This window comes from Crinia signifera, chromosome 5 (genome assembly GCF_055691185.1).
Source record: "Crinia signifera chromosome 5, ASM5569118v1, whole genome shotgun sequence".
Classification (NCBI taxonomy): domain Eukaryota; kingdom Metazoa; phylum Chordata; class Amphibia; order Anura; family Myobatrachidae; genus Crinia; species Crinia signifera.
The window spans coordinates 30,578,214-30,603,460 of record NC_139221.1 but is presented as its reverse complement, the minus strand read 5'-3'; the positions used below and the strand labels follow the sequence as shown (position 1 = coordinate 30,603,460).

Below are 25,247 nucleotides of genomic sequence, written 5' to 3'. Positions count from 1 at the left end.
TGATGAGGCTATGTAGTACGGTGACATGATGAGGCTATGTAGTACGGTGACATGATGAGGCTATGTAGTACGGTGACATGATGAAGCTATGTAGTATGGTAACCATATGAGGCTATGTAGTACGGTGACATGATGAGGCTATGTAGTATGGTGCCATGATGAGGCTATGTAGTATGGTGCCATGATGAGGCTATGTAGTATGGTGCCATGATGAGGCTATGTAGTATGGTGACATGATGAGGCTATGTCGTATGGTGACATGATGAGGCTATGTAGTATGGTGACATGATGAGGCTATGTAGTATGGTGACATGATGAGGCTATGTAGTATGGTGCCATGATGAGGCTATGTAGTATGGTTGCGTAATGAGTCTGTATATTACAATAAAGCTGTTATAAAATCTGTGTACATTACTTGTATATGGTGGGCTGTAGGAGTCAGCCTGTGTGTTGGAAATGTGGGTGCACTATGTTTGCTGGACATTTGCCGTAATCTGAAGCACAGTTGGGTTACAGGATCTTACCATAGCCGGCATGCTGATACGAATATGACTGTTCCCATTGTGTGCCAGTTTTTCAGCTTTTAATTGTCACAGTGCTATATGCTTGTGTCTTACTCACGCGCTCTGCTACAATCATACTGTGACCATATCTTAAGGTGCCCATAGACTTATATGATGTGAGCCCTTTTCACCCAAATCATATGTGCGTAACGTCAGATTTTGATCCAGTGTGCGGTTCCGCGCGCATCGGACCGGTTTCCAGAGATCGCAAATGCTGCATGTAAGATTAATCAGATCAGGGAGGATACGACCGCATTTGCTGAGGGCTGCATACGATACATCGTATGCTAAAGGACCACATGCAATGCATCGTATGCGGTCCAGCGGCAGTAACAGAGATATCGCATGCAATACCTCGGATAATTTTATGGCGGCTTTACAGTTGGCCGGTCTGACAGCAGCACTTACTGTCGTTCAGCTCCACCCTTCACCGCAAATGGGGTTCCCCTTGGTTGGGGTGGTACCTAATGACCCGAAGATCATACGTGCTGCAAGTAAAAGCCCATACACACTAGCGGTAGGGACCTGGCGGAGGCAAGTGCTTACACACTCACCAAATCCTGATCGGAGGTGAACGATGGCAGGGTGGGCGACGGGGGGCTCCCTTGTCCAGACATGCTTGGATGAGTGAGGGGGTCGTTAACAATGCGCGGGAGTGTGCAACTTTAACGACACGGAGCATACACACTAGAAAACCCTTTCTGTGCGTCTGTATGGTTTAAGATCTCCGGGGCGGACCCTCTTCCGGCTGCAGGGAGCGGGGATTGCATACGATGGGAGGGTCCCTGGCGGCTGAAGGGAAATTGGATGGGACTTCTCACCTAGGAGAAGTCGCAGAGTGTATGGGGGAATATAGATTTCTCTTCTGGTTGTCCTTGTTGGTCCTGGAATGAATCTGTTAATCCTTATTGGATGAAGATCTGTACAACGAGTACACAACCTCATATCACTTTCTTCCCTTTGCCGTGAAATATCAGAACATGCTGTTCAGCTGAAATGTTTTCCTGGTTCTGTCACTGAAACCCTTTGGCTCTTGGCAATGCTTGCAGATGGCTGGTAAAGCATAAAATTAACCGGTCCCCAGATATTTTGGTTAATTTAATTTATGCCAGTGTTTCAGAAAAGCTGCAGCAGACATGTTTTTTTCCCCTCCTTTCAGTAAAGCCAGCATCTCCTAGCTGAATACACGCCAAACGGCCAGGACGACCGATCAACGGAGATGTTTCAATTACAGCCACAGCATTCTGCTGTAGCCCCTTTTATTCTGTATTATGTGTATTTCGGGCTACTTTATGTGTACCTGGATTCATTGACACTATTTTAATTTAAAAATTGTTGAGTAATATAATTCTACTAGTTCTTTCACCTCTTTTGCAAACCCTTACCCTCCCATTAAAGTGAATGATATCAGTATGTGTGCACTGTAACGATTCCGCGGGTTGTTAACAATGTGCTCGTTTGGACCCAACTGCTCTCGCCACCGCTCTTCGCTGCACTAGCCAATTACAGCACCTACGGATTTACAATGCAATCCTGGGTAACTATATTGCACCCAGATCGCATTGCAATATCAATGTTCTCCGCTCTCCTCTCCCTCATCATGTCCTGGGGATCCCGCTGTGCAACTGTTTCTAACTGGTCATCATATGTCCCCGTTCCTCGTGGCAATACATATGTTTCATATCTATAGTCCATAACTTGTAACTGACGTATGCTGCTGTCTCAAATCAAACACCGGAGCGCTGCGAGTGAGGCGCTAATCATACGGACACCAAACGCAATGGGGAAAGAACGCTTTTTAACATTAAACTATGTGAAGTGCAATTTTAAGCTAAATGACTATATTTTATTATTTGCGGATGTGAGTATAAACTATGTGTATCATTATGGCTTCAACTAACAGTCACATGTTCTCCTGCTCTCCTCCGTACGCCCTTTACGTAAATATGCGAAAGCAAATGGCGGCCAAAATATTCTAATGCAGTCTAAATGCTGTTCAACTTCGACAATACGATCATAGCGGGTAGATATATCACCGGGCACCTGCAGGTACAAAGGCTTCAAAAAGAAGCCCATCTCTGCAATGTGCTGTGAGTGCTGCTGGGGTATCTGCGCACGCTTGATCACTATGACTGCCCATTTCCGGTGGAACCCTGCTGGAACTTCATCACATGATCTGCTACAACAGACTAGTTCAATCTGAAGATTGCATTATCAGATGGGGGATATTATCGGGTACCAGTTAACTTAAAAAAAAAAAGCCAATTATCAGCCTGGCTGCACCCAACCCAACACCATGCAGTGGCCACCTGTAGACGAACGATAACTCCTGCTGCCTTTCCATATTTTAGCACAGCTGTTGCATACACAGATGCAGTGGCAATAGCTTGATCTCTACATGGCCCATGTATGCCAGCTAATAGCCTGGTGTTAGTCCCTTCTCGTTACAGCTTCATCAATTAAAACATCTCATCTGCATTCTGCCTTATATGAGAAAATCTTCTCTGTGTATGAGCACGTTGGGTACCTAAACTTACCCACCCTACTAAGCCACTGATGGATTCCCCTACTCCCATTATACCTGTCCCTCATCTCCCCTCATCTTCTTTCTAGTATCCCTATTACAACACATTCTGCCAGATGTAGTAAGCCTGGTGATGCGATAAAGCAGCATGTGATCGCACAATAGCCAATCATCTCCTGACAATTTTCAAACACAGCCTTTAACTTGAAAGGTAGGAGCTGATTGGCTGATGCTTTATCACCCCTACTTTGTAACTTTACCAGGGTTACTACATGTTCCAGAAGCAGTAGGCATGCTGAACTGTGTATGAGGTGCAATGTGGAATACAAATCTCTCTCTCTATATGACTGCTCAGTGGTGGTAGTAGTAGTAATTAAAAATTATATTGTGTGATTGTTGCACATTATACTCCTTGGCTATATGGACTTACTAACCACTAACTGGCATGATTGCACGGGATGTGAAGTTGTACAGATGTTTGCACCAGGGGTTCTACACCCTTAATTTGCCTACATACAGCCGCCTATGAGTCTGCTTGGATGTCAGCATGTGACGTATTTTGTATAAGCACACCCTTGCGGTAATTTGTCTGCGCCTATATGCTCCCACTCCCGTCCCAGCCCCGATGGCGCACGCATGAATTCTGTCTTAGTCCGCATAGATATGAATGTGTAAGTATTTTGGGTGCAGTAGGAAAAAAGTGTAAGTTATGGGGTTACAAAGGTGTGAAGTACATTTACATAAAGTCTGCTTGATCAGGCAATACCTGCAGTGTAAAATACGTAGGTGTGTCTCACCTGGGAAGCTTTTAATTCGTGAACATTTTCAAAAACTTCGGTCTTCCATAGAACAAAATGCTGAATTCCATTTAAGCCTGTAATACTGTACGTCTTAATTTTCAGTCTCAGGAAGGAATGTTCAGCGGTGTCTAGTTTTTAGCTAAGTTGACTGAATGAGGTCAATACAAGTGAACAGGAAATGATAAACCGCCAAACTTATAGTCTACCAAATACCTTTCATTTAAGCTGAAGTGTTCTGCAAACCTGCCATGTGTGTAACGGGAATGCTGCAGCCAATCAGAGTGTCTGCATTTTAGCTCCAAAGGGGACATGAAACGGGAAGGCCTGGTATTATTATTATTATTTTATTTATAAGGCGCCACAAGTGTTTCGCAGCGCCGTACAAAGGAACAATACAGGGAGACAAAGCTTGGCATAACATTGAATAAATAATAAAAATAACGTACAAATAAAGAGCGCCACAGTTCAATACACATTACAGCTTAAATGTAAGTAGTGAGGACTCAATCAACATACAACTAGAGGCTTGAGTCCAATGATGGAGATGAGTATGACGATGGTCACTGAGTGTTGGAGTAAAGGAGAGCTGTGAGTGAAATGTGAAGAGAAGTGGGTTTTGACAACATGAGGGAAGAGGGCCCTGCTCGGAGGAGCTTACAATCTAGTAGGAAGGGGAGACAGACAGATTACAAGAGGTGCAAGCGAGTGGGTGGTGGTTAGATAGCAGGATGTAAACAGGCAAGGGGTCGGAGAACCAGCTGGTTTATGCAGTGGAAGGGTATGCTTTGATGAATAGGTGAGTTTTCAGTGCCCATTTGAAGCTTTGCAAGGTCGGGGAGAGTCTAATGGAGCGAGGGAGTGCGTTCCACTGAAGGGGTGCAGCACGGGCAAAGTCCTGTACTCTAGCATGGGAAGCAGTGATCAGGGTGGAGAGACGACAGTCGTCAGCTGACTGTAGAGGGCGGGAGGGTGTATGAATGGAGATGAGGTTAGAGATATATGGAGCAATGGAATTAGAGATGGCCCTGTATGTGAGTGTGAGGTGTTTGAAGAGAATTCTGTAGGGGAATGGAAGCCAGTGCAGATTTTGTTGAAGGAGAGTGGCAGAATTAGAGTGGCGGGAGAGGAAGATAAGCCTGGCTGCAGCATTGAGGACAGATTGGAGAGAAGCCAGTTGGTAGGGTCATAAGGTAGCATGTAGAGTGTTCTGCACCACCCTTCGCTACACTACTGTTATGTATTTTAGTGTTCACTCTAGGATTTATTTAGGGCAGTTTGCTGACATATATATATATATTTATATATAGAACAAAAGCGTTGTTTCAGAGCGCTGATTACAAACTATGACCAGCTGGTAGAGACACAAGTTCAAAGGTCTGAATTCCACCAAAGTCCAAATGAATGAACTGCAGCTCCTCCTCTCGTGAAAACAAGAATGCCTAGGGTTCCAAAGGCACAAACAGATCTACAACAAAGAGGATAGAAGAGGGCGCTTCATGGTGCATTAAAAGAGATATTTTATTGGATCCCACAAGAACAATGATCCACAGTAAAAAGCAGTTGCTCTCCTGTCATCTGTCGGTAACATCAGACGCCGGTGTCTCCAAGCTTCCTTGCTTCAGCAGCGCAATCCAGCGCCTGTCAGTCGCGGCTTCCTGGAGGTCTACATGCCGGTATTGGACTTGTGAGCAGCCTTGCCTTGTTGTGCTTATATTTATGCCATGTGGTAATCAGCCCACACTGTTTGTTTATTCGGTACGAGCAACTGCTTTTTACTGTGGATTATTGTTCTTGTGGGATCCAATAAAATATCTCTTTTAATGCACCATGAAGCGCCCTCTTCTGTCCTCTTTGTTGTATGTATGTATGTATGTATGTATATGTATATATAAATATATATATATATATATATATATATATATATAAATTGTAGGGGCTCTGCACTCACTCAATTAACTGATATTGATAAATAGTGAAGATTTGGTTCATAAATTGCTCAATCCATTTAAGCCTGCAGCCCCCTTCACGGGACCCAACTTTTCTGCAGGTCCTAACACTATTGCTCAGAATGGCTACAATACACATAGCTATGACATTAATGTTTGATTCCAGGCATGCTATCTGGTCTAAAGCTCACAGCAGACTGTGCTTTTATAGGTGAGCAGTTACCAACACACCTGTCACTAATCATCTAGGGAACTGGTTAACATAAGCTATGCACTATAGGTTAAATCAGGGTGCATGAGAGAATGTGACCACAATAATGCCCCACATACACGGTCCGTTTTTCGGTCCGTTCTGTACTTTTAAAGTACACATCGGATCGGATTGCATCCCTAGTGCATGCAGTGTGCATGCACTGCGATCCGTTCCGATGTGTACCTAGTACAAAAAGTATGTGCAGCACATACTTTTTGTACCGTACTATGTGATGCGCGGGAGCGCGCATCGCATAGTACAGAACGGAGCCCTACACAACGGACCGTGTATGGGCTCCTTAAGACTAATTAAAAAATGTATCTAACAAACAATATACACTAAACATCGGCACTCACCTTTCCTAGTTTTGGGGTGCCCTGTGGCTTGTAGGCCATATACACATATTACGAGAGAGAGAGTAGAGACCGGGGCACTCACCAAAGCAACTCAGAGTCATATTTTAATTAGAGATGAGCAGGTTCTGATTAACTCTGATTTCAAAGCAGGATCTTTGGCTATCCCAAATCACATGACAGTTGTTGACAGTTGATAGCCAATAAGATCCTGCTTTGAAATCAGAGTAAATCAGAGCCTGCACATCTCTAAATTTAATGGTGAAAAGTATCCAAATGCATCAATTCTGTAGTGCTCACTGGGACAGCAAAGTGGAAGTGGAAGACTTTTGCAATTGGTGCATTCTGTTGGATATGTTATATTTCAGCATGCTGGAATGTTGCTATTGTTCCTTATTTAAAGGTAATTGTCTGATTTGAAGTTGTGCTCTATATCGTATTAAGATCACAGCACATGTACTTTCATCGCTTAACGCCCCTGATGAAAATGCATTGGGTGTCTGACTTGTGTCCTTGTGTCTATTTGTGTAACATACTTGTCTAGTTTTGAAGGTACTTGTGTAGTTTCACGGCGCCAGCTGCGGGATCGGTGGCTCGCTACGCTCGCCATGCTATTTAAAATCAACTCCATGCCAACATGGATAGTGGAGGTATGAACTATCCATGTTGGCATGGAGTTAAGTTACTTTTTTTAACATAGTTTGTGGCGAGCGTAGAACCCGGAAGTAGCACGGCGCCGTGAAACTACACAAGTACCATTTTGAAAACTAGTTTCAGGGAGATTATAGTTGGTAGTAGAATTTTGCACAGCGCCCCATTGAGGAGGCTCCACCCAAAGGGCGTGTCTAGTTTCATATATGGAGAAATCGTGAATGTGGCACCTAGAAGCGTGGGTGTGTGCTGCTACATCTGAGATGAATCTGGTAAAATGATTTATATACAAATGTAGATGAGCCCCAAAGCAGTTAGTAAGAGCTACTATACTTGTTATAGTGCTGGGGAATGGTGCTGATGATTCCATGTAAATATATCTATCTCTCATTCCTTTTTTCCCCAAAACTGTAACAGTGTAATGTGGGCTAGGTAATGTAATCAGATGTGCAAAAGCACAGGCTGAAGAGAAAATGGCCCAATCAGTGGGTAAAGGGGGGGAAACTTTTTTTAGGTATAATAAGTGAAAGGAGAAAAACAAAAAGTGGAATAATTAGACTGAAGACAGAGAGTGGAAGTTTTCTTGAGGGGGACAATGTAATAGCAGATAATATTAATAATTATTTCTGCTCAGTATTCACTGCTGAAAGAGAGGGGAAGGGGCCACAATTAAGTTGCAAGTATAGTCAGAAAACTGAGGGAGAAACAAGTACATTTACAGAGGAGAAAGTCCTCACAGAAATCTCAAAACTGAAAGTGGGTAAATCAATGGGGCCAGATGGGATACATCCAAGGATACTAAAAGAGCTCAAAGGGGAGCTGGTAAAACCAATAACAGAATTATTCAACCAGTCAATAGCTACTGGAGTAATCCCAGAGGACTGGAAAACAGCGAATGTAGTCCCACTGCACAAAAGTGGAAGCAAAGAAGAGGTAAGCAACTATCGACCAGTGAGCCTTACATCAGTAGTAGGGAAATTGATGGAAACACTCTTAAAAGAAAGAGTTGTAGAATATCTTAAAACCAGCAATTTACAGGATCCAAAACAGCATGGGTTTACTGGGGGAAGATCATGTCAAACAAATCTTATTGACTTTTTTGACTGGGTGACTAAAGTAATAGATCAAGGTGGGGCTGTAGATGTAGCTTATCTAGACTTTAGTAAGGCTTTTGACACTGTCCCACATCGCAGACTGTTAAATAAACTTGAAAGCTTGGGATTGGATTCTAAGATAGTTGAATGGATAAGAGCATGGTTGCAGGACAGAAAACAGAGAGTTGTAGTAAACGGAGTACAGTCAAAGGAAGGAAAGGTTACAAGTGGAGTACCCCAGGGATCTGTTCTTGGACCAGTGCTTTTTAATATCTTTATGGTGATATTGCAAATGGAATTGAGGGTAAAATGTGCCTTTTTGCAGATGACACAAAGGTATGCAACAGGGTAGACACACCAGGAGGGGTTAAACAAATGATTGATGATCTAGGTAGATTAGAGGAATGGTCAAGAGCATGGCAACTACAGTTTAATGCCAAAAAATGCAAAATCATGCACTTGGGTTGCAAAAATCCAAAGACTAAATATAGTATAAATGGCACTATAATGGAAACTACTGAGGAAGAGAGGGATCTAGGTGTCACTATTTCAGGGGACTTAAAGGCAGGTAGGCAATGTAACAAAGCAATGAAGAAGGCAAGTCAGATGCTTGGTTGCATAGGGAGAGGTATCAGCAGTAGAAAGAAAGAAGTAATAATGCCACTGTATAGGTCATTGGTACGACCTCATCTAGAGTATTGTGTTCAGTTCTGGAGGCCATATCTCCAGAAGGATATAAATACATTAGAGACTGTACAAAGAAGGGCAACTAAAATGGTGCATGGCCTACATCACAAAACGTACCAGGAAAGACTAAAAGATCTTAATATGTATACTTTAGAGCAGAGAAGGGAAAGGGGGGACATGATAGAAACTTTCAAATATATCAAGGGTTTTAACAAGGTACAGGTGGGAGACATTTTTCACAGGAAGAGGAGCAGCAGAACACGAGGACATGCACTGAAACTAGAGGGAGGAAGATTCAGGGGAAATTTGAGGAAGAATTACTTCACAGAAAGAGTAGTCGATAAGTGGAATAGCCTCCCATCAGAAGTGGTAGAGGCAAATACAGTAGTACAATTTAAACATGCTTGGGATAGGCATATTGATATCCTTACAAAAAAATAAGGATCAAATATGGTTTGAGGTAACATGTTTAAAAAAGGGGCAGACTAGATGGGCCAAGTGGTTCTTATCTGCCGTCAAATTCTATGTTTCTATCATCGTGATTTTACAAAGATTTACAAATGATAATAAACATTATTGGACTTTTTATCTTGTGTGTTTGTTACATTTTACGGACCATTATAGGGTCTCTGAATTGTGACCCTATAGAGGCGCCAAACCACTTTTGTTGCTGTATTTTCTTTGTGATTCCTTCCAACAGGGAATTCAAGTGGTTAGAAGCTGCCGATGTGCATTACTGTGATATTAGCATGATAAGGGGTATATTCATTAAAGACTATTAATGTTACTATCTCTGGAAGTCCTTGTTTTATATTAGTAAGAAGATCGCTTTCTTTCACCAGGCTGCCAAGAACCAATCGGTTAAGTTTATAGCAGAATGATATAAATGTTTACATACATTAATATCGGTGTAATTATGGGATGTAAATGATAAGACATGTTTATGTAAAAGACATGAAATGACGGCACTACAGGGTAAGTGTAAGGGAAATACCCAGTAATGCCGTAACATCAATGATTCATACAGTATTCCTGCAGCTAACACCTATTTTGTTGTTACACTTTGTTGCTTTGCTAAGAACTTTGTGTTGAATGTGTAAGGCTTTTAGTAACAAGATTGTGCAGCGCGTATTAGGGATGGCTCCCACGGGGAAGCGCTGTGTAACTGCTGACTATGCTGGGGAAATTATACATCGACAGAACTGGAAGAGGGAAGCATTCATTAACTTACATTATTAGCAAAATGATTATATCGCAGTAAATGATCATTCTGCCCTCAGGTATTAGAACATCATAAATAGGGTTTATTTCTATATATATATATATTTTTTTAACATTAAACAAATATTTCAGTGTTAAAATAGATCCCAGTCACAGGCTGCGTTTACACAGAGAGCATCAGTAAGTAGGTACAAGTACAGGATTTCCAAGGTTATGGGGCCTACACACGGATCGCTAAAGTCCCCCCATACACTGCGATTTGGGTCCGATTCCAGCGGATCGAGCCAAAAAATCAGGTGAAATCTGCCCAAATAGCATTTGTATGTCATTGGTTCTAGACACTTATTCAGATCGCTTTGCTCAGACGCGAATTTGGGCAGCGCACCGATGTTGTGCTTATACGCATGCGCAGAACCATTTCTGCGCATGTCTGTATGCAGGGAGCGTGAGAACTCGGCGAGAAGTCCGGTCGCCGAGTGCTCGCTCCTGGCCTTCCGCACATGGGGTTGAGAGGGGCATTGTGGCCTGATCAGGGTCATTACCATATGCGCACGCCCTGCGCTTCTTGGGCGTTTCCATGAAAACGAAGGAAGTGCGTATGGAAATGAGGTCATGACGTGCATGCGGGAGGCGGACAGCTGATGTCTGCTGCCCGCCGATATCCTTGATTTTCTTTGCTTATATGTACGAGTGGTCTAGAATACTCGTGCATGGACAAGCACTTTCCACACGACCATCAAATGATGGGGGAGGTTCCCCCAGGCATGCAAATGGATGTTGACATAAAATATCCATTGGCATGCAGAGCAGCCGAATTCGGTGTGCGAATGGACGGCGCAGGTGATCCATTTGCTAGGCGGGGTTTGGTACATTCGCTTTGGCCCGTGCACGCGTCCGAGCGAATCGATCAGAATAAGGCCCCTAATCCGATGCGTGATCCTGTGCGTATTGGATTGAAGCCTGACATCATACATGCTGCGCATACAGCTGGCCATACACTACTGTGATTGATCGCAGCAGTGTATAGCCATCCCACCCCCCTTGAGCTTGTATCACGTGCATTCCTTTCACATGCGATGTATCGCATGTGACCCCGTTCCCCAATGCCGGGAGGGCGGTCCAAGTCGGAGGACCCACCGACACCTTTTTAATGCCGGTGATGTCCCTGTCTGTAACTACAGTAGCTGCGCAGTGGAGCATTATACAGCTGTGGTGCCGGTTGTAGGGTGATGACCGGTACTGGGTACAGCATTACCATGCCGGTGATGTTCCTGTTTGTAACTACAATAGCTGTGCAGTGGAGCATTATACAGCTGTGGTGCCGGTTGTAGGGTGATGACCGGTGCAGCATTGCCATGCCGGTGATGTCCCTGTCTGTAACTACAGTACTGTGCAGTGGAGCATTATACAGCTGTGGTGCCGGTTGTAGGGTGATGACCGGTACTGGGAACAGCATTGCCATGCCGGTGTTGTTTCTGTTTGTAACTACAATAGCTGTGCAGTGGAGCATTATACAGCTGTGGTGCCAGTTGTAGGGTGATGACCGGTGCAGCATTGCCATGCCGGTGATGTACCTGTCTGTAACTACAGTAGCTGTGCAGTGGAGCATTATACAGCTGTGGTGCCGGTTGTAGGGTGATGACCGGTACTGGGTACAGCATTACCATGCCGGTGTTGTTTCTGTTTGTAACTACAATAGCTGTGCAGTGGTGCATTATACAGCTGTGGTGCCGGTTGTAGGGTGATGAACGGTACAGCATTTGCATACTGGTGATGTCCCTGTCTGTAACTACAGTAACTAGTAGAAGCACAAGCCCAGCAGATGATGCCACCATGGTCAAGAGTATGCATGCCAACTATGGACTATACATCGTGTGTTACCTGCACCCATTCCCTAGCACATCTTAGTCTTAAACCTGCCTTTTTGCTGATTCATATTTCCCACTGTAATGTATTGTTTTTATTGACAAATCAATATATATTGCTCCCAGCAACCATGTATTAATGTGAGCAAGTGTCAGTCTAATGTAACCTTTCAAAGCATCAGGTAAGCAACACAACAAGGGACTGATTAGTTGTCATTGACATTGCCGAGTTCTCGCTAAGTGTAGTCTCCAGACTGGAGCCAGCAGTGGTTCATCCCAAAGTGCCCAACTGCTCATATTGCTCATGAGCTCAATGGTGGTTTTGTTATGATGCTCTTACTATGTTCTACATCAGGGTTGGCCAAACCGGTATTCAAAATCGACCAACAGTTCCTGCTTTCCAGACCACCAGTGGATCTCTAGAAGGTGTCGGTTAGGAATGTTTGAAAATGTGACAGTTAGTAATCACTGCACCTGTGCACCAGCTAGGTGGTCTGGAAAACGTGGCCTGTCAGTAGATCTTGAGGACCGGTCTGGCCAGCCCAGTTCTACATGTATTCCCTCGTCAGTCATTGTTTTGTCCTACCTTGGTTTATGTGATGATGTATTTCAGTAGCTGGTTACTCAGAGGGTATTGTGGCAATAGTAATTCAGTGCAAACTTGTAGGAATAGTACAGGACACAGTAAGAAAGAAACTGCCATGTTATGCCTGTGTCTCTTCTCTCCTCATCTTTCCTTTACTGCACTGTCTTCTCTGTCTGACCCTCACAGGTGACATGGAGTATTGGCTGGAGCACACCTCTTGGCACAGCAGTGAGGCGTCCCCAATGTCTTTGGTGAGACATGTGGGGCCCTAACATTCAGTTTCCTTTACCATCCACACCTTGTTTTTATTTATACCTATGCATGTTTTATTTTCCTTTATTTTATATATATATTTATACACCTATATATATATATATATATACCTTTTTTATCCCACACTTGTAGGGGACAGTCAAAGGGGAAAAAGAAAAACTAGTGAGCAGGCAGTTTTGTCGGATTCTAACACCTTGTCTGAAAGACAAAAGAAAATGGTGTACTTTGGGGCCCACTCATTGGAAGAGGACTTGGAATGGTCTGAGCCTCAGATTAAAGACTCTGGTGTAGACACGTGTAGTAGCACCACCCTAAACGAGGAGCATAGCCATAGCGAGAAGGTACTGACGTTGTGGAAGATTGCATTTTGATCTGCTCATTTGGTCTTCGTTTGCTCTCTGTCACTCATTTAATTAAAACATTTTTTTACGACGAGACAGGGGGCTTATTCGAAGACTGTAGTTCCATGCCGCGGCCGCCTGCCAACATAGAGCCACTCTGCACATTTTTGGCCCTGTTCGGCAGCTGAGAGCTGCACCTGCCGTCTTTGAATGAGCTCCAAACTGTTTTCTAGAAACTGTAGTATTTCTTAAGGTGCAGAAAAGAAAAACAAAACAAAAAAAATGTCAAAAAAAATTAAAAAAATTCTTGAATTGCCGGCTTCGGCAGGGCAAGAATATAAAGTGGCCAGGCGCAGAAGAATCCCGCCTTTCACCTCGCTGCATATTCCAGAATGCAATATCTTCTTCATTTACTATATTGCCGCCGTTGAGAATGCAGTTGAATTGGCTGATTATTAGCTTTATCCCCACATTAACCAATACAGCTAAATAAATAAAATAAATACAAAAAAAAAAAAAACAACCAATAAATATCTAAGAATTGGGTCTGTTTGTACAGAAAAGTTGTTTTTCTTTTTTCCCTTTCACTTTCGTGTCATGTCCGTTGTTTTCATTTGTGGTCATCTAGTGTTTTTGTGCTGTTTTTTTGAGTTGTAGTGTGCTGTTCACCGTCCAGTTTGTTTCTTTTGCTTTTAGTGCTGTCGTATCCATGACACTCATCGTCTTCTCATTATGCTCTCTGTACGTGAAACCTGCATGGAACATGAACTTGTGAAGTATTGCCCTGATGGAGCAGCTGTGATTACACACAATATGTTTCCTCTACATGATAAATCTGCATCGGAAGTAACGCTCTACCTCGCAGTTATTTACTAAAAGTCAATTGCAGAAAGAGCTTCATGGACGCCATATACTGCAGTTATATGTTTTACTGTTGAATATAGTGAATATGGTTTAGGCCTTTCCTATTATCATATATTAATTGGGGACTTCATTCCATGAGTAAATATGTTTCCAATTAAGAATGAGACTTCTCAGTATTTAGAGGTTCTATGCATACCCTCAAAGACCACCAATCCTCAGCTGTATACAAGCAACTAATAATGTAACTCACATTTATATATGTTAACATGTAAATTACTTCTTACAAATAACAGTATCTGATATAACAGAGAAGAGTAATTTTCTGTTAGGTCCTAAGCTGGCCGTTGCCATCTTGGTTTCTGGACGCTGTGAGCCCTCTTAGTCAACTTTGCAACCTGATGCAGTGTGCGCCTCTTGATATTTGGTGCCTACTGTATATAAGTGAAGGCCTGGCATCATTTGGACACCTTCTATAGGGTCTACACTCTTTCCTTGGCACTGTTGGTTTTTATGGAGGCACTGGTGCTTACCTCTGCTTTGTTCCATGTCAATTATCCTTTGCTACCTTCTTTGTCCTTTTCAATCTTGCCACATGCTTTGGACAATACTTGGTGTTTTATAACGACATAACCACTTATAATGACTACTTGTCTAGCTCAGTTTGTGGACCAACGTCAAGCTTTATACCATATTGTCCAAGATCTATATTCCAAGAGAATGTGGTTAGTCACCTGAACCTGCACTAGCTTGTCCTTTATCTCCAAATGTTGATTTACACGCTGAAGTATGATATTCAGTGATCGGCTAGCATATAAAAACTTTAAATACAGTGGCAAACTATTTTTGGTTAAGGCCACCATTGTCTGTTACATAAGAGACACATGTGGAAAGTGGTCTTTCACTACACGTAAGGAGAATCTCCTGTTTAGACATGTATCAAACCTTCTAAAGAGGTCAAATAGAGGATTTTCCCATAGTAACCAATCAGCTTCTACCTATCATTTATCTAGTACATTCTATAAAATATTATGTAGAATCTGGTTGCAAAGGGTACTGTATAGAAAGTTTGATATGTGACCCCTTTAATCTGAATTGTCCTCAAACTATATTTAATCCTTTGGAACTTCTGTTCAATGATCAGGTTGACCACCACCACCAGCACCACCACCACCACCACCACAGAACATACGTAATCTTTTGAGGATTATTTTGCTATGTTTTGCTTTTGTGCTGCAGATTCAATGTTGGATGAGTATACATTACTTTGCCAATCCTGAAACCAACATTGAGAAGGCATAAAATACATTATGGCAAACTTTAAGGTGCCGTGCAGATAGCCATCGAGATTTAGCACAATCTTAGATGGAGAAGACCGTAATGATGAACACCTACTTCCACCTAACTTGCCCATGATGCTCTTACCACATTGTCTTCAAGATAGCCTGTGAATATTGTCTAGTAGACTGCTTCTCTAGTCCATGCCGAGTTTCGTGGGTAAAAACGGAGATATCCACCCTTGTAATGTCTACATACTGTAGGCCTGAGTAAAACAACAGTACAGAAACTGTTTTATTCTTTTTAACCGATTTGTTGAAATATGGGAAACCAAATCCCCAATTAAATCTGGCTTTTATCATCATTGATAGTCATTTGAAATATTAACCATTTGACTTATGGTGGTCTGCAGCCCTGATTTGTTTTAATTATTTTAAAGTTCAAATATTTCATAGGTCACTTTCTGGCCATCCATCCAAATGATATACATGGCTTTTTTATTCTTTCCAAGAACTTAATGACTATTTTCATTTAGTGTTATCCAAGTAATTCTTGGTATACTAATTGAGAATTATATGTTTGAAACTGCAGAGGCTCATTTTTACGCACGGACACCGTGTAGGATACCCAATATTTTAAAAATCTATTGTTGGATAGTTTGGTTTTAGAAATGTAGGTGGATGATTGTCAACCTACAGTAAGTAAAATCCCTTAGAACTTTAACCAAACATGGAACTAACCCAGCAAAACGGCATACAGAAGCAATGTAGACCCTACAAAATCTCAAGCAAGAGTTTGTTTATGGTCAGCATTTGTCACCCTGATATCAGCATCTTTTGATGTTGGCGGCAGACGCTGTCGGTGCTGGAGTTCTTTGCCAGTAATCTGATCCATTTAAAGGCATTTTAATCCCTGGTTTTATGTGTCCAAGAAACTTTCCTCTGCCAGGAGAAATTAGCATAGAAGGGTTTTCTATAATAAAAAAAATCCAGAGTTTTCCGATCCACCTTTCCAAGCCTGGGGAAGTTCTGTTAGGTCCTTATCCAATCAGTATTATTTTGGCTGTCCTTCCTAGTTTTGTGTCTGTTTGGGATCAGCCATGTTGGACGGTGCATGTTTGTGTGACCTATCCTGATTTGCACCTTAGTTAGGCCTTTGGACCTCTTTAAGTTCAGGCACTGAATTTTTTAATATTCCGATTTGTACCTAGGTGCTTTTGCTAATTCAGTTACGATGTTACCAGGCTTTATCCTGTTCCTGGCTGCCTGCTTTGACCCATAGCTGACTCATCAACGCCACCCTCAGCTTGCTTTCTGCACTCTTAGGGGGATATTCAATCGCCGTCGAGCATCTCCCGTGGGGGAGATGCTCGACGGGCCTTATTCAATGCTGTCTTCCCCGACAGCATTGAACAGGGTTTCCTGGCAGAACGAGCCCGACATCTCTAGCTGTCGGGCTCGTTCTGCCGAGAACAGCTGGGAAGTGACGAGCTGCCGGCTGCAGCTCGTCACTTCCCGGCCGCAACTCGCGGCCACGCCCCCTTCTCGTCCCGCTGCAGGCGGGACATTGAATCCCGCCTGCATGTTCTCGGTCGAGCTGACCGAGAACGGGACTGGGTCACGGCAGGCGAGCAAGCTCGTCTGCCGTGACCCGAAGATTGAATACCCCCCTTACTGTCTGGCCACATGTTGCCTCCAGGCCAGTGCTGGAGAAGACACGTTCTGTCACATGCACCTCAGTTGCTGTTATTAATTACTTATTGTCCTTTTTTTGTAGTGGGGAAATAAAATGCGCAAATTCGAAAAACGATCCGTTCCTAGTAACTTTAAGGTGCAGTAACAGCTTTCTTATGGTGCATACACACTCTACAATGTTTGATCAATATCATTCATTTTGGCCCTTCTGAATGATATTGGTCAAAATATCGTTCAGTGTGTATGCTACGAACAATGATCGCGTACGAACGTTCTTCCGTTGAGCTACGAACAATGATCGCGTACGAACGTTCTTCCGTTGAGCTACGAACAATGATCGCGTACGAACGTTCTTCCGTTGATTGCGCAGGCATATCAATTTCGAAAGGTCTCTCATCCCATTTGAATGTGTTTTTTTTTATTCTCCTGCAGAAATGGCACATCAAGTGTGAGATCGTACATGAGCCATCCCTGGAAGCATAGGGGAAAATGGGTCCAACTTGTCCTTAGTGTATTTTATAGTCGTTATGTATCTCATTTGTGGCTTTAGACTGCGCAGGACCAACATCACCTATAATAACACTGCTAGTCTATCATATTTGTTGTTAGCCATAACTTCTTTTTTTGATAAGGTTGCCATCGTCACTGTTCTACCATGTTCAGTGCAGGGCCCCCTCCCTTCATTTCCTCTGTTCAGATATGACCATCACATTCAGTCATATGGTTCTTTGGTTATGGTCTCCACTGTTCCATTATGGTGGCTTTCACCTCTTTGTTGTAAGCTCCACCTCTGATGACCGGTTCTCTTGTTAGGCAAGAACATATTCAATTCCATTATGTTGGCTCTGACTTTCTTCGCTATTGCATTACATCGGCCATGGCTTTCTCTGCTATGTCATTACATCGAGTCTGGCTTTCTTCGCAATGTCATTACAACGGGCCTGGCTGTCTCCGCTATGTCATTATATTAGGCATGGCTTTCTTCGCTATATCATTCCATCAGCCCTGGCTTTCTCTGCTATGTCATTACATCAGCCCTGGCTTTTTCCACTATGTCATTACATCGGCCCTGGCTTTCGCTGCTATGTCATTACATTGGCCCTGGCTTTCCACGCTATATCATTACATCGACCCTGGCATTCTCCGCTATATCATTACACCGGCCATGGTGTTTACCGCTATGTCATTACATTGGCCATGGCTTTCTCTGCTATGTCATTAAATCGGTCCTGGCTTTCACGCTGTGTCATTACATCGGTCCTGGCTTTCTCTGCTATGTCATTACATCAGCCATGGCTTTCTCTGCTATGTCATTACATCGCCATGGCTTTCACCGCTATGTCATTACATCAGCCATGGCTTCCCCGCTATGTCATTATCCTGCCTTTTGTTTTTTTATTCCATTATATAACATCTAATCGCTGCAAATCCTTTATGGCTTTTGTTTCTGCTATTCCATTCATTGGCCAAGCAAAAGACGACCAAATTTCCCAGGTGCCTTATCGGGTTAGGAACACGTGGCAGAAGGGTTGGTGGTGGCAGTTTTGAGGAGAAGGACATTGCCCACTCAATACTTTGCTGGACCAGAGAATAGATTGTGGTCACTCTTTACCCAACATGTGGCAAGAATTATCAACCAGAATATGCCAGAGGAGTCCCCTATATACCAACGCCAGCCCTCGCTTTGTAAATCAGCTTGGCTGTTGCAATATTTTGTGTAATCACAGCTCTTCATTTGCATGTTTTGACATGTTCTACAAATCATCTTCTGAGAGTCAATTAAAGATTTGTATTCCGTCATTTATCTGATTTTGAATACAAAGTATGACAGACACATGTTTAAGTGCAGTGCATGCAAATTTCCCAACTAGGATTTACGACATGCCAGCGACACTGCATGGGGTAAGCAGTAGTTCCATACAGATTCTACACTGCTGGGGTTATCTGTAAGCCAGGAGAAAACAAGAAGCAGAATAAAAACATATATATATATATATATATATATATATATATATATATATATATATATATATATATATATATATATATATATATATATATATATATATACATACATACAAAGTGGGTTTGGCCGGCACTCCGCTGAACGCAGAAGGGCTGGGTGCCTTCCCGGGAGATGACTATTCACTCCTATACAACAGCATGCAGGTGGGTGGCACTCCAAAACAAACGACTCAGTAGCCAATTCTGGTAAACTGACGTTTCAAATGTATCATGATATTTTTCATCAGGGTTTCTACACCCTGATGAAAAATGTCATAATACATTTGAAACGTCGGTTTAACAGAATTGGCTACTGAGTCGTTTGTTTTGGAGTGCCACCCACCTGCATGCTGTTATATTATATATATATATATATCTATATATATCTATATAGATATATATAGATATATATATATTAGTTTATTTCATGTTATTACTGCGATTATTCTTTTTTGTTTATATTCTGTTTTAAGATCTAGTCTTAGGTATGCGGTCCCTGGGTTGACAATGTCTGGGTCGACAGTCACTAAGACGGCCACTATTGGTCGACAGTCACTAGGTCGACACCTAACAATGGTCGATATAACCTATGTCGATATTGACAGAAGGTCAACACAAGCTTGAGATCAACATGGACATGGTCGACATAAATAAGGTTGATGAGTTTTTCACTTTTTTTTATTAAAGTGGTTTCTTTTTTTCACTTTTTTAATCCAAGCGGGCGTGGAGGGAGAATATAATAGTATGCCAAGCGCAGCGAGCCTTGCGAGGGGACGCGGTATATTTATATGGTCGTCATAGACACCAAAAACCGTGAAAAACTCATGTCAACTTTATTCATATTGACTATGGGCATGTTGACCGAAACCTTGTGTTGTCAATCCTAGGTCATGTCTACCAAGGCACCGACCTAGTGACCTAGACATTGTCTATCATCTATACCGTAACCCTAGTCTTGCTTCTCCACCTTCACTACGTCACACAAACAGAAATGTAGGTGTTCAGGGACTTTTTCTACTGCGTCAGCCTTTCTGTGGGCTAGGGACATCACTAGTTACTAGTGATAGTGAGTCCGTAGCCTGACCACTGGTCCAGCCCACACAATGGCTGCATTTGCTGTGCGTGGGTCATGTCTTTGTCACATTCTTTAATTGACTCCCTTTGGTATACTACTTTAAGAACAGATCTGGGCAATCTGCTGCTTACCAGCTGCAGACACAAGCGGCCACAAGGGGGCGCAACGAGAGGCAACCTCTGGGGGAGCTGCACATTGCCTATATCTGCTAAGAACTATGCTTTGATTTAACATCTGTTCTTATGTTTCCTTTCTAATGAATCAGCACCCTGTTACATGGCAAGCGTCCAAAGATGGCGACCGATTAATTGGCCGTATCTTGTTAAATAAGCGGTTAAAAGATGGGAGTGTCCCGCGAGATTCCGGAGCAATGCTCGGACTGAAGGTGAGTCGCTCTTGTGCTGGGGTCAGGGATGTTACTCCGGTTAGATTTTGCATATCAAGCTCGAGTTTGGCATCTGTTTCTCCCTTTGTAAGTCATGCAGAAGTGAACAATGTATACTGTACCCCTGTTCTAGGAGTGTCACAGCTATGTATTATTTTATTTAATGGTGGAAATGTTTATAATGGAAGCAAAACTACATTGGCCGGGGTTATAATAATCTGTTTCAACGCTGTGTTTTGGAGGTGAGCTACAGTTTAGGGCATATAAAATCCGCTGGAAAGCGTTCTCTGCGCCAAGAGTTTTGCGCCAAATAAACTCCTGCAGGTACGAGTCAAGATATTGCCCGTGTGTCTCTTGTTCCTCCACTTGCAAGATCCCCACAGCCTTTCGATGTTTTGGGTATGAACTCCAGTGTCTGGGTCCACGAAATTGTACCGATGGTTTACACGTACATGATGGTACCCTGCCTGCACAAGCTGTTGAGTGTTGTATGCACGCCAACAATCAGAGTATATAGTGGTATCCGGTTCAATATGCTTGTTGATGGCGGTCATCAGAGTGCTGGCGTCACGGCTGGCTACAGGCGTTACAGAACATTCAGCCACTGCTGAGGCGTCCAACATGATTTTTTCACTGGACATAGAGACTTTTGTCCACCTCCACTATTTTGCCCGGATCGCCAATTTGGCGTTGGGGCTGTGACATCAAATCCAGGGTGCAGGCCTCCCGCATAAGGTAATTGTTACTTACGGCAGTTTTTTTAAGAAATCAAGAGGTGCCGTTCACAAAATTTTATACTTGTTAGCTCCTCCGCCCAAGAAAATATGAAGCGTCATAAATGTCAGGTGGCGTCCTTGAAGCCACTGTTCGGCACGGAGACTAACCTTTTTGCCGCAGCATCTTATGTGGCAGCACCACATCCACTCCTTGACATTCAGTCTCATTGGATGCCCATTGACACAGGTCTGTGTCTCTAGCAGCAAGTGGTGGCACCGACTCCTTCTCCGTCTGCGGCAGGTTAAAGATGGTTAATTTGTCGACAGCCATAACTGACACAATGTACTAAGGTGGTGAGAGAATGCCTACGGACTACAATAACTGCGTAACGCTGACTGACTACGCTGGCCATGGGAACACTACGATGATTTTGACCGGACGCTGACTACGCTGGCCGCAGGAACACTACGCTGACTGCGTAACTGCCACCGTGAAACTACACAAGTACCGTAATTGGTTATTATAGGTATCAGCCTTTGTTCTTGGTAAATATACCCCTTTGGGTTGAATATAGTAATAATCCCATCACCAGTAATCACTTCCAAGCCTCCAAATTTATGCTGTACACTGCATATTTTGGCTTCATATGCGTTCTCCTTTTGCCACGTTACAGGTCACCTTTTCTGATTAGGTTAGTTGTTGATCTATTATTGTATTTCCTTGATTTAGTTTTATATGTATTATTATTTTATTAGGAAGTACCATATATTACACCCATATATATTTCAGTTCGCAAATTTAGGGTGAGATTTAATAGGATGAGAGATTCAGAAAGTGAGAGATTTGGGAAGAAATCTCCAGTTTTTTTAAAGCGGCAATCCTTTACACTGCAAAACCAGCTTGCAAAACGAAGTGTAAATGATTGCCGTTTTAAAAAAACTTGGAGATTTCTTACCAAATCTCTCACTTTCTGAATCTCTCATCCTATTAAATCTCACCCTATGTATCTGATTTTTGTTTTTTCATTCTCTTTTAACATGGGCTTTCAGTTGTACCAATCAAGAGCTGAGTCACACAGCTGCACATCTCTAGAGACTTACCCAGTGAAGCGGCACATTAACCCTTTGCCACTTGCCTTGCCAAGATGTTATTGATCACCAATATTTAATACCATGGCAAGTGGTGATTACAAACAGCATAATCCCTGTCATAGGCCCCAGTCTCATAAAAGCTACTGTAGCTATTTAAAATTCATTGCGTCTACCCCCCCCCCCCCTTTATGTACAACCGATAAGATGTACAATGTGCAATATTTACATGTGTTATAGTAACAAATCTGCTGTTCCGTATGACTGTCCTAATGTAGCAGTTTGGCTGCTTTACAGATGTCAAGCTTAGTTCCCCCCCCCCCCCCCCCCCCCCCCCCCAAAAAAAAAAATGCTGTAACTATAGATTATCACAGCACAGTTCATTCTGAGCTATAATAATCGGCTTTATACAAATTGGTGGAATATTTAATTGAAAAAAAAAAAGATGTTTAATAGAAACAGAATTTTGTTTAGACGCAGCAAGGTCAGCAGAAAAGTGGTTCCTGCAGCTTGGAACAGAACGTAACGTGTCTGATACTGTGCATCAGCTTCACACATCTGAATAATGTCATTTTATTATTTGTTCCTAAAATAGTGGAATGTATAAGTAAAGGAGCCCATACACGCTCCGGTCCTGCTCCGTCCGTTTTGTACTGAGATGCGCGCTCCAGCGCATCTCATCGTACAGTACAAAAAGTATGTGCTGCACATACTTTTTGTACTAGCTTTACATCGTATTGCATCACATTGCATGCACAAGGCATGCACTGCGATACGATGTGTACTTTAAAAGTACAAAACGGACGCCCAGAACGGAGCGTGTATGGGCTCCTTATGGCATAGATATCTAGCGGCCTCTCTACTCATGTGTCACTGAGGCAGCAGGTAGCCAGCACAACAACATTCTCATCCCTTACACCAATGGTTCTAAACCTCAGTCCTCAAGGACCCCCAACTGTGCACGTTTTCCAGGTCTCCACACGCAATCAAAGTGGAAATAATTAGCTCCACCTGTGATCTTTTAAAATGTGTCCGTGACTAATGAGTGCACCTGTTCACCTGCCAGGTGGCCTGGAAAACATGCACTGTTGGGGGGGTCCTTGATGACCGAGGTTGAGAACCACTGCCTTACACCACAGGTTCTCAAAGTCGGTTCTCAGGACCCCACACAGTGTATGTTTTGCAGGTCAGTGAAATTAATTAGCTCCACCGGTGGATGTTTTAAAATGTGTCATTCAGTAATGAGTGCACCTGTCGGGTTGACCTGGAAAATGTGAACTGTGTGGGGTCCTGACGACCGAGCAAGTACCCCTATAAGATGGAACGCTTAGGTCATTTGTCCCGGTCGCCTTATTTGTGCCCTTGCAGTGCTTGGGATGAGTGTTCTCATTCCATAGCCCCAACTGTCTTTTACTTTTCCCAAACTATTGTATTGTAAGAGGAAAGTCACATATGAAAAGGAATGACAGGGGCGCGTTTAGGAAGAAAAGGGATTATAGGGAATACATGACAAACAATAGCATTTCTGCCAGTGGGATGCAGTCAATCTACCTACAATCAAATTCCCAACGGTCAAAATACCAACAGCCATTAACCAACGGTCAAAATACCAACAGCATTGATTAACGGTCAAAATTTAAATGTAGTCATGGTCAAAATACCGATATTTAAAATGACGACATGGTCAAAATACTGACATTTAAGATGTAGACAGGTCAAAACGTCGACATGAGTTTTTCATTGAAATTTTTTCATTGAAATTTTTTTTCATTGAAACCGACTTTCATATTTTACCATCCCAGGGGACATGGAGGGGGAATATAATACTGTGCCAGACGCAGCGAGCCATGCGAGGGGACGTGCTACTCATGTCGACCTATGTCAACATAAGACCCCCAAAAATATGAAAAAGTTGTGTCTACTTTTTGACCTGTCTATATTTTAAATGTTGGTATCTTGACCGTGTTGACACTTTAAATGTCGGTATTCTGACCGTGTCAGTACTTTGACCTTGTCGGAATTTTGACCGTGAGGATTTTGATTGTAGGTAAGTCATACCGAACCCCTGCCACTAGTACTCTTTGTGCGCAGTCATAGAAATGAGGTAAAGTCCTACAGCGAGGATATTTTTAGATCTACCTTAAAGCGTAATCTTCATCTACAAACAACTGCACATTAAACCGTTATCTAACCAGACAGCACAAAACTAACATATGTTTAGTTTGCTGTGTGTTACAGCTGTATGTGTTATTCTGTATTTACCCTTTTACATCGCCGGCATGAAGTTAGTCAACTACAGTATTAAATATGCCCATCATTTCCAGATACAGACCCATAGGTTTTTAATATACTGTAGATCATCTGCCACCACAGCCAGTAGCTATGGGAAGGACCCCCTCCTAATTTATACATTGTTCAACCCAATCTTATTGCGTTACCACCAATGCTTTCATACAGCCGATGTCACAAAGCAAGGAGGTGGCGGCACAGTACAGTATACTCTTAATAGTGCTATAAGCCTCAATTCCCACCACTCATTGTAGGCGTGAGGAGCAAATAGAGAAGCAGGAGGACATGATTAATTGGACATACTAGTTGCGCCATCCGTGCTACAATGGATGAATGTGTACAGGCCAATCAGCTCCTTTCATTTTTGAAACGCAGCCTGTATCATGGCAGTTAGGAGCTGGCGTGCTGATACCTTATGACTCTCCAAGGCTTAGTACATCTCCACTTGAGTGATATTTTTTAAAATGAGATGAAGGGGTGTTAACTGCACATTTTAGGTACACACTTGATCGGGTCATAGGGGGTGATTTTACACTGCTCGCTAATCAACGGTCGTTCGCTGCTTAATGCCGCCCATCTGATTGTTATACACAAGGGTGTAGCTACTACAGGTGCAGAGAGTGCCGCTGCAGAGTGTAAAAAAGGGGGCGCGACTGGGCGAGGCATCATTTGCATATATCACACCGCTCATTTACATAG

The 25,247-nt window shown here is 42.8% G+C and overlaps 1 protein-coding gene across 48 annotated transcripts in view; it reads left to right on the top strand.

Moving 5' to 3' along the window:
• Positions 1-25,247, top strand: part of RIMS2 (regulating synaptic membrane exocytosis 2) — a 558,076-nt gene that overhangs the window by 298,322 nt on the left and 234,507 nt on the right. For 38 of the 48 annotated variants that reach the window (XM_083186888.1, XM_083186889.1, XM_083186886.1 and 35 more), the window contains 2 exons: positions 12,949-13,157; positions 20,335-20,454. In XM_083186888.1, coding sequence (XP_083043014.1) covers positions 12,949-13,157; positions 20,335-20,454 — 329 coding nt within the window. Of the gene's footprint in view, positions 1-12,729; positions 12,795-12,948; positions 13,158-20,334; positions 20,455-25,247 lie in introns of all 48 variants that reach the window. The other 10 variants (XM_083186904.1, XM_083186914.1, XM_083186923.1 and 7 more) reach the window with 1 other exon arrangement.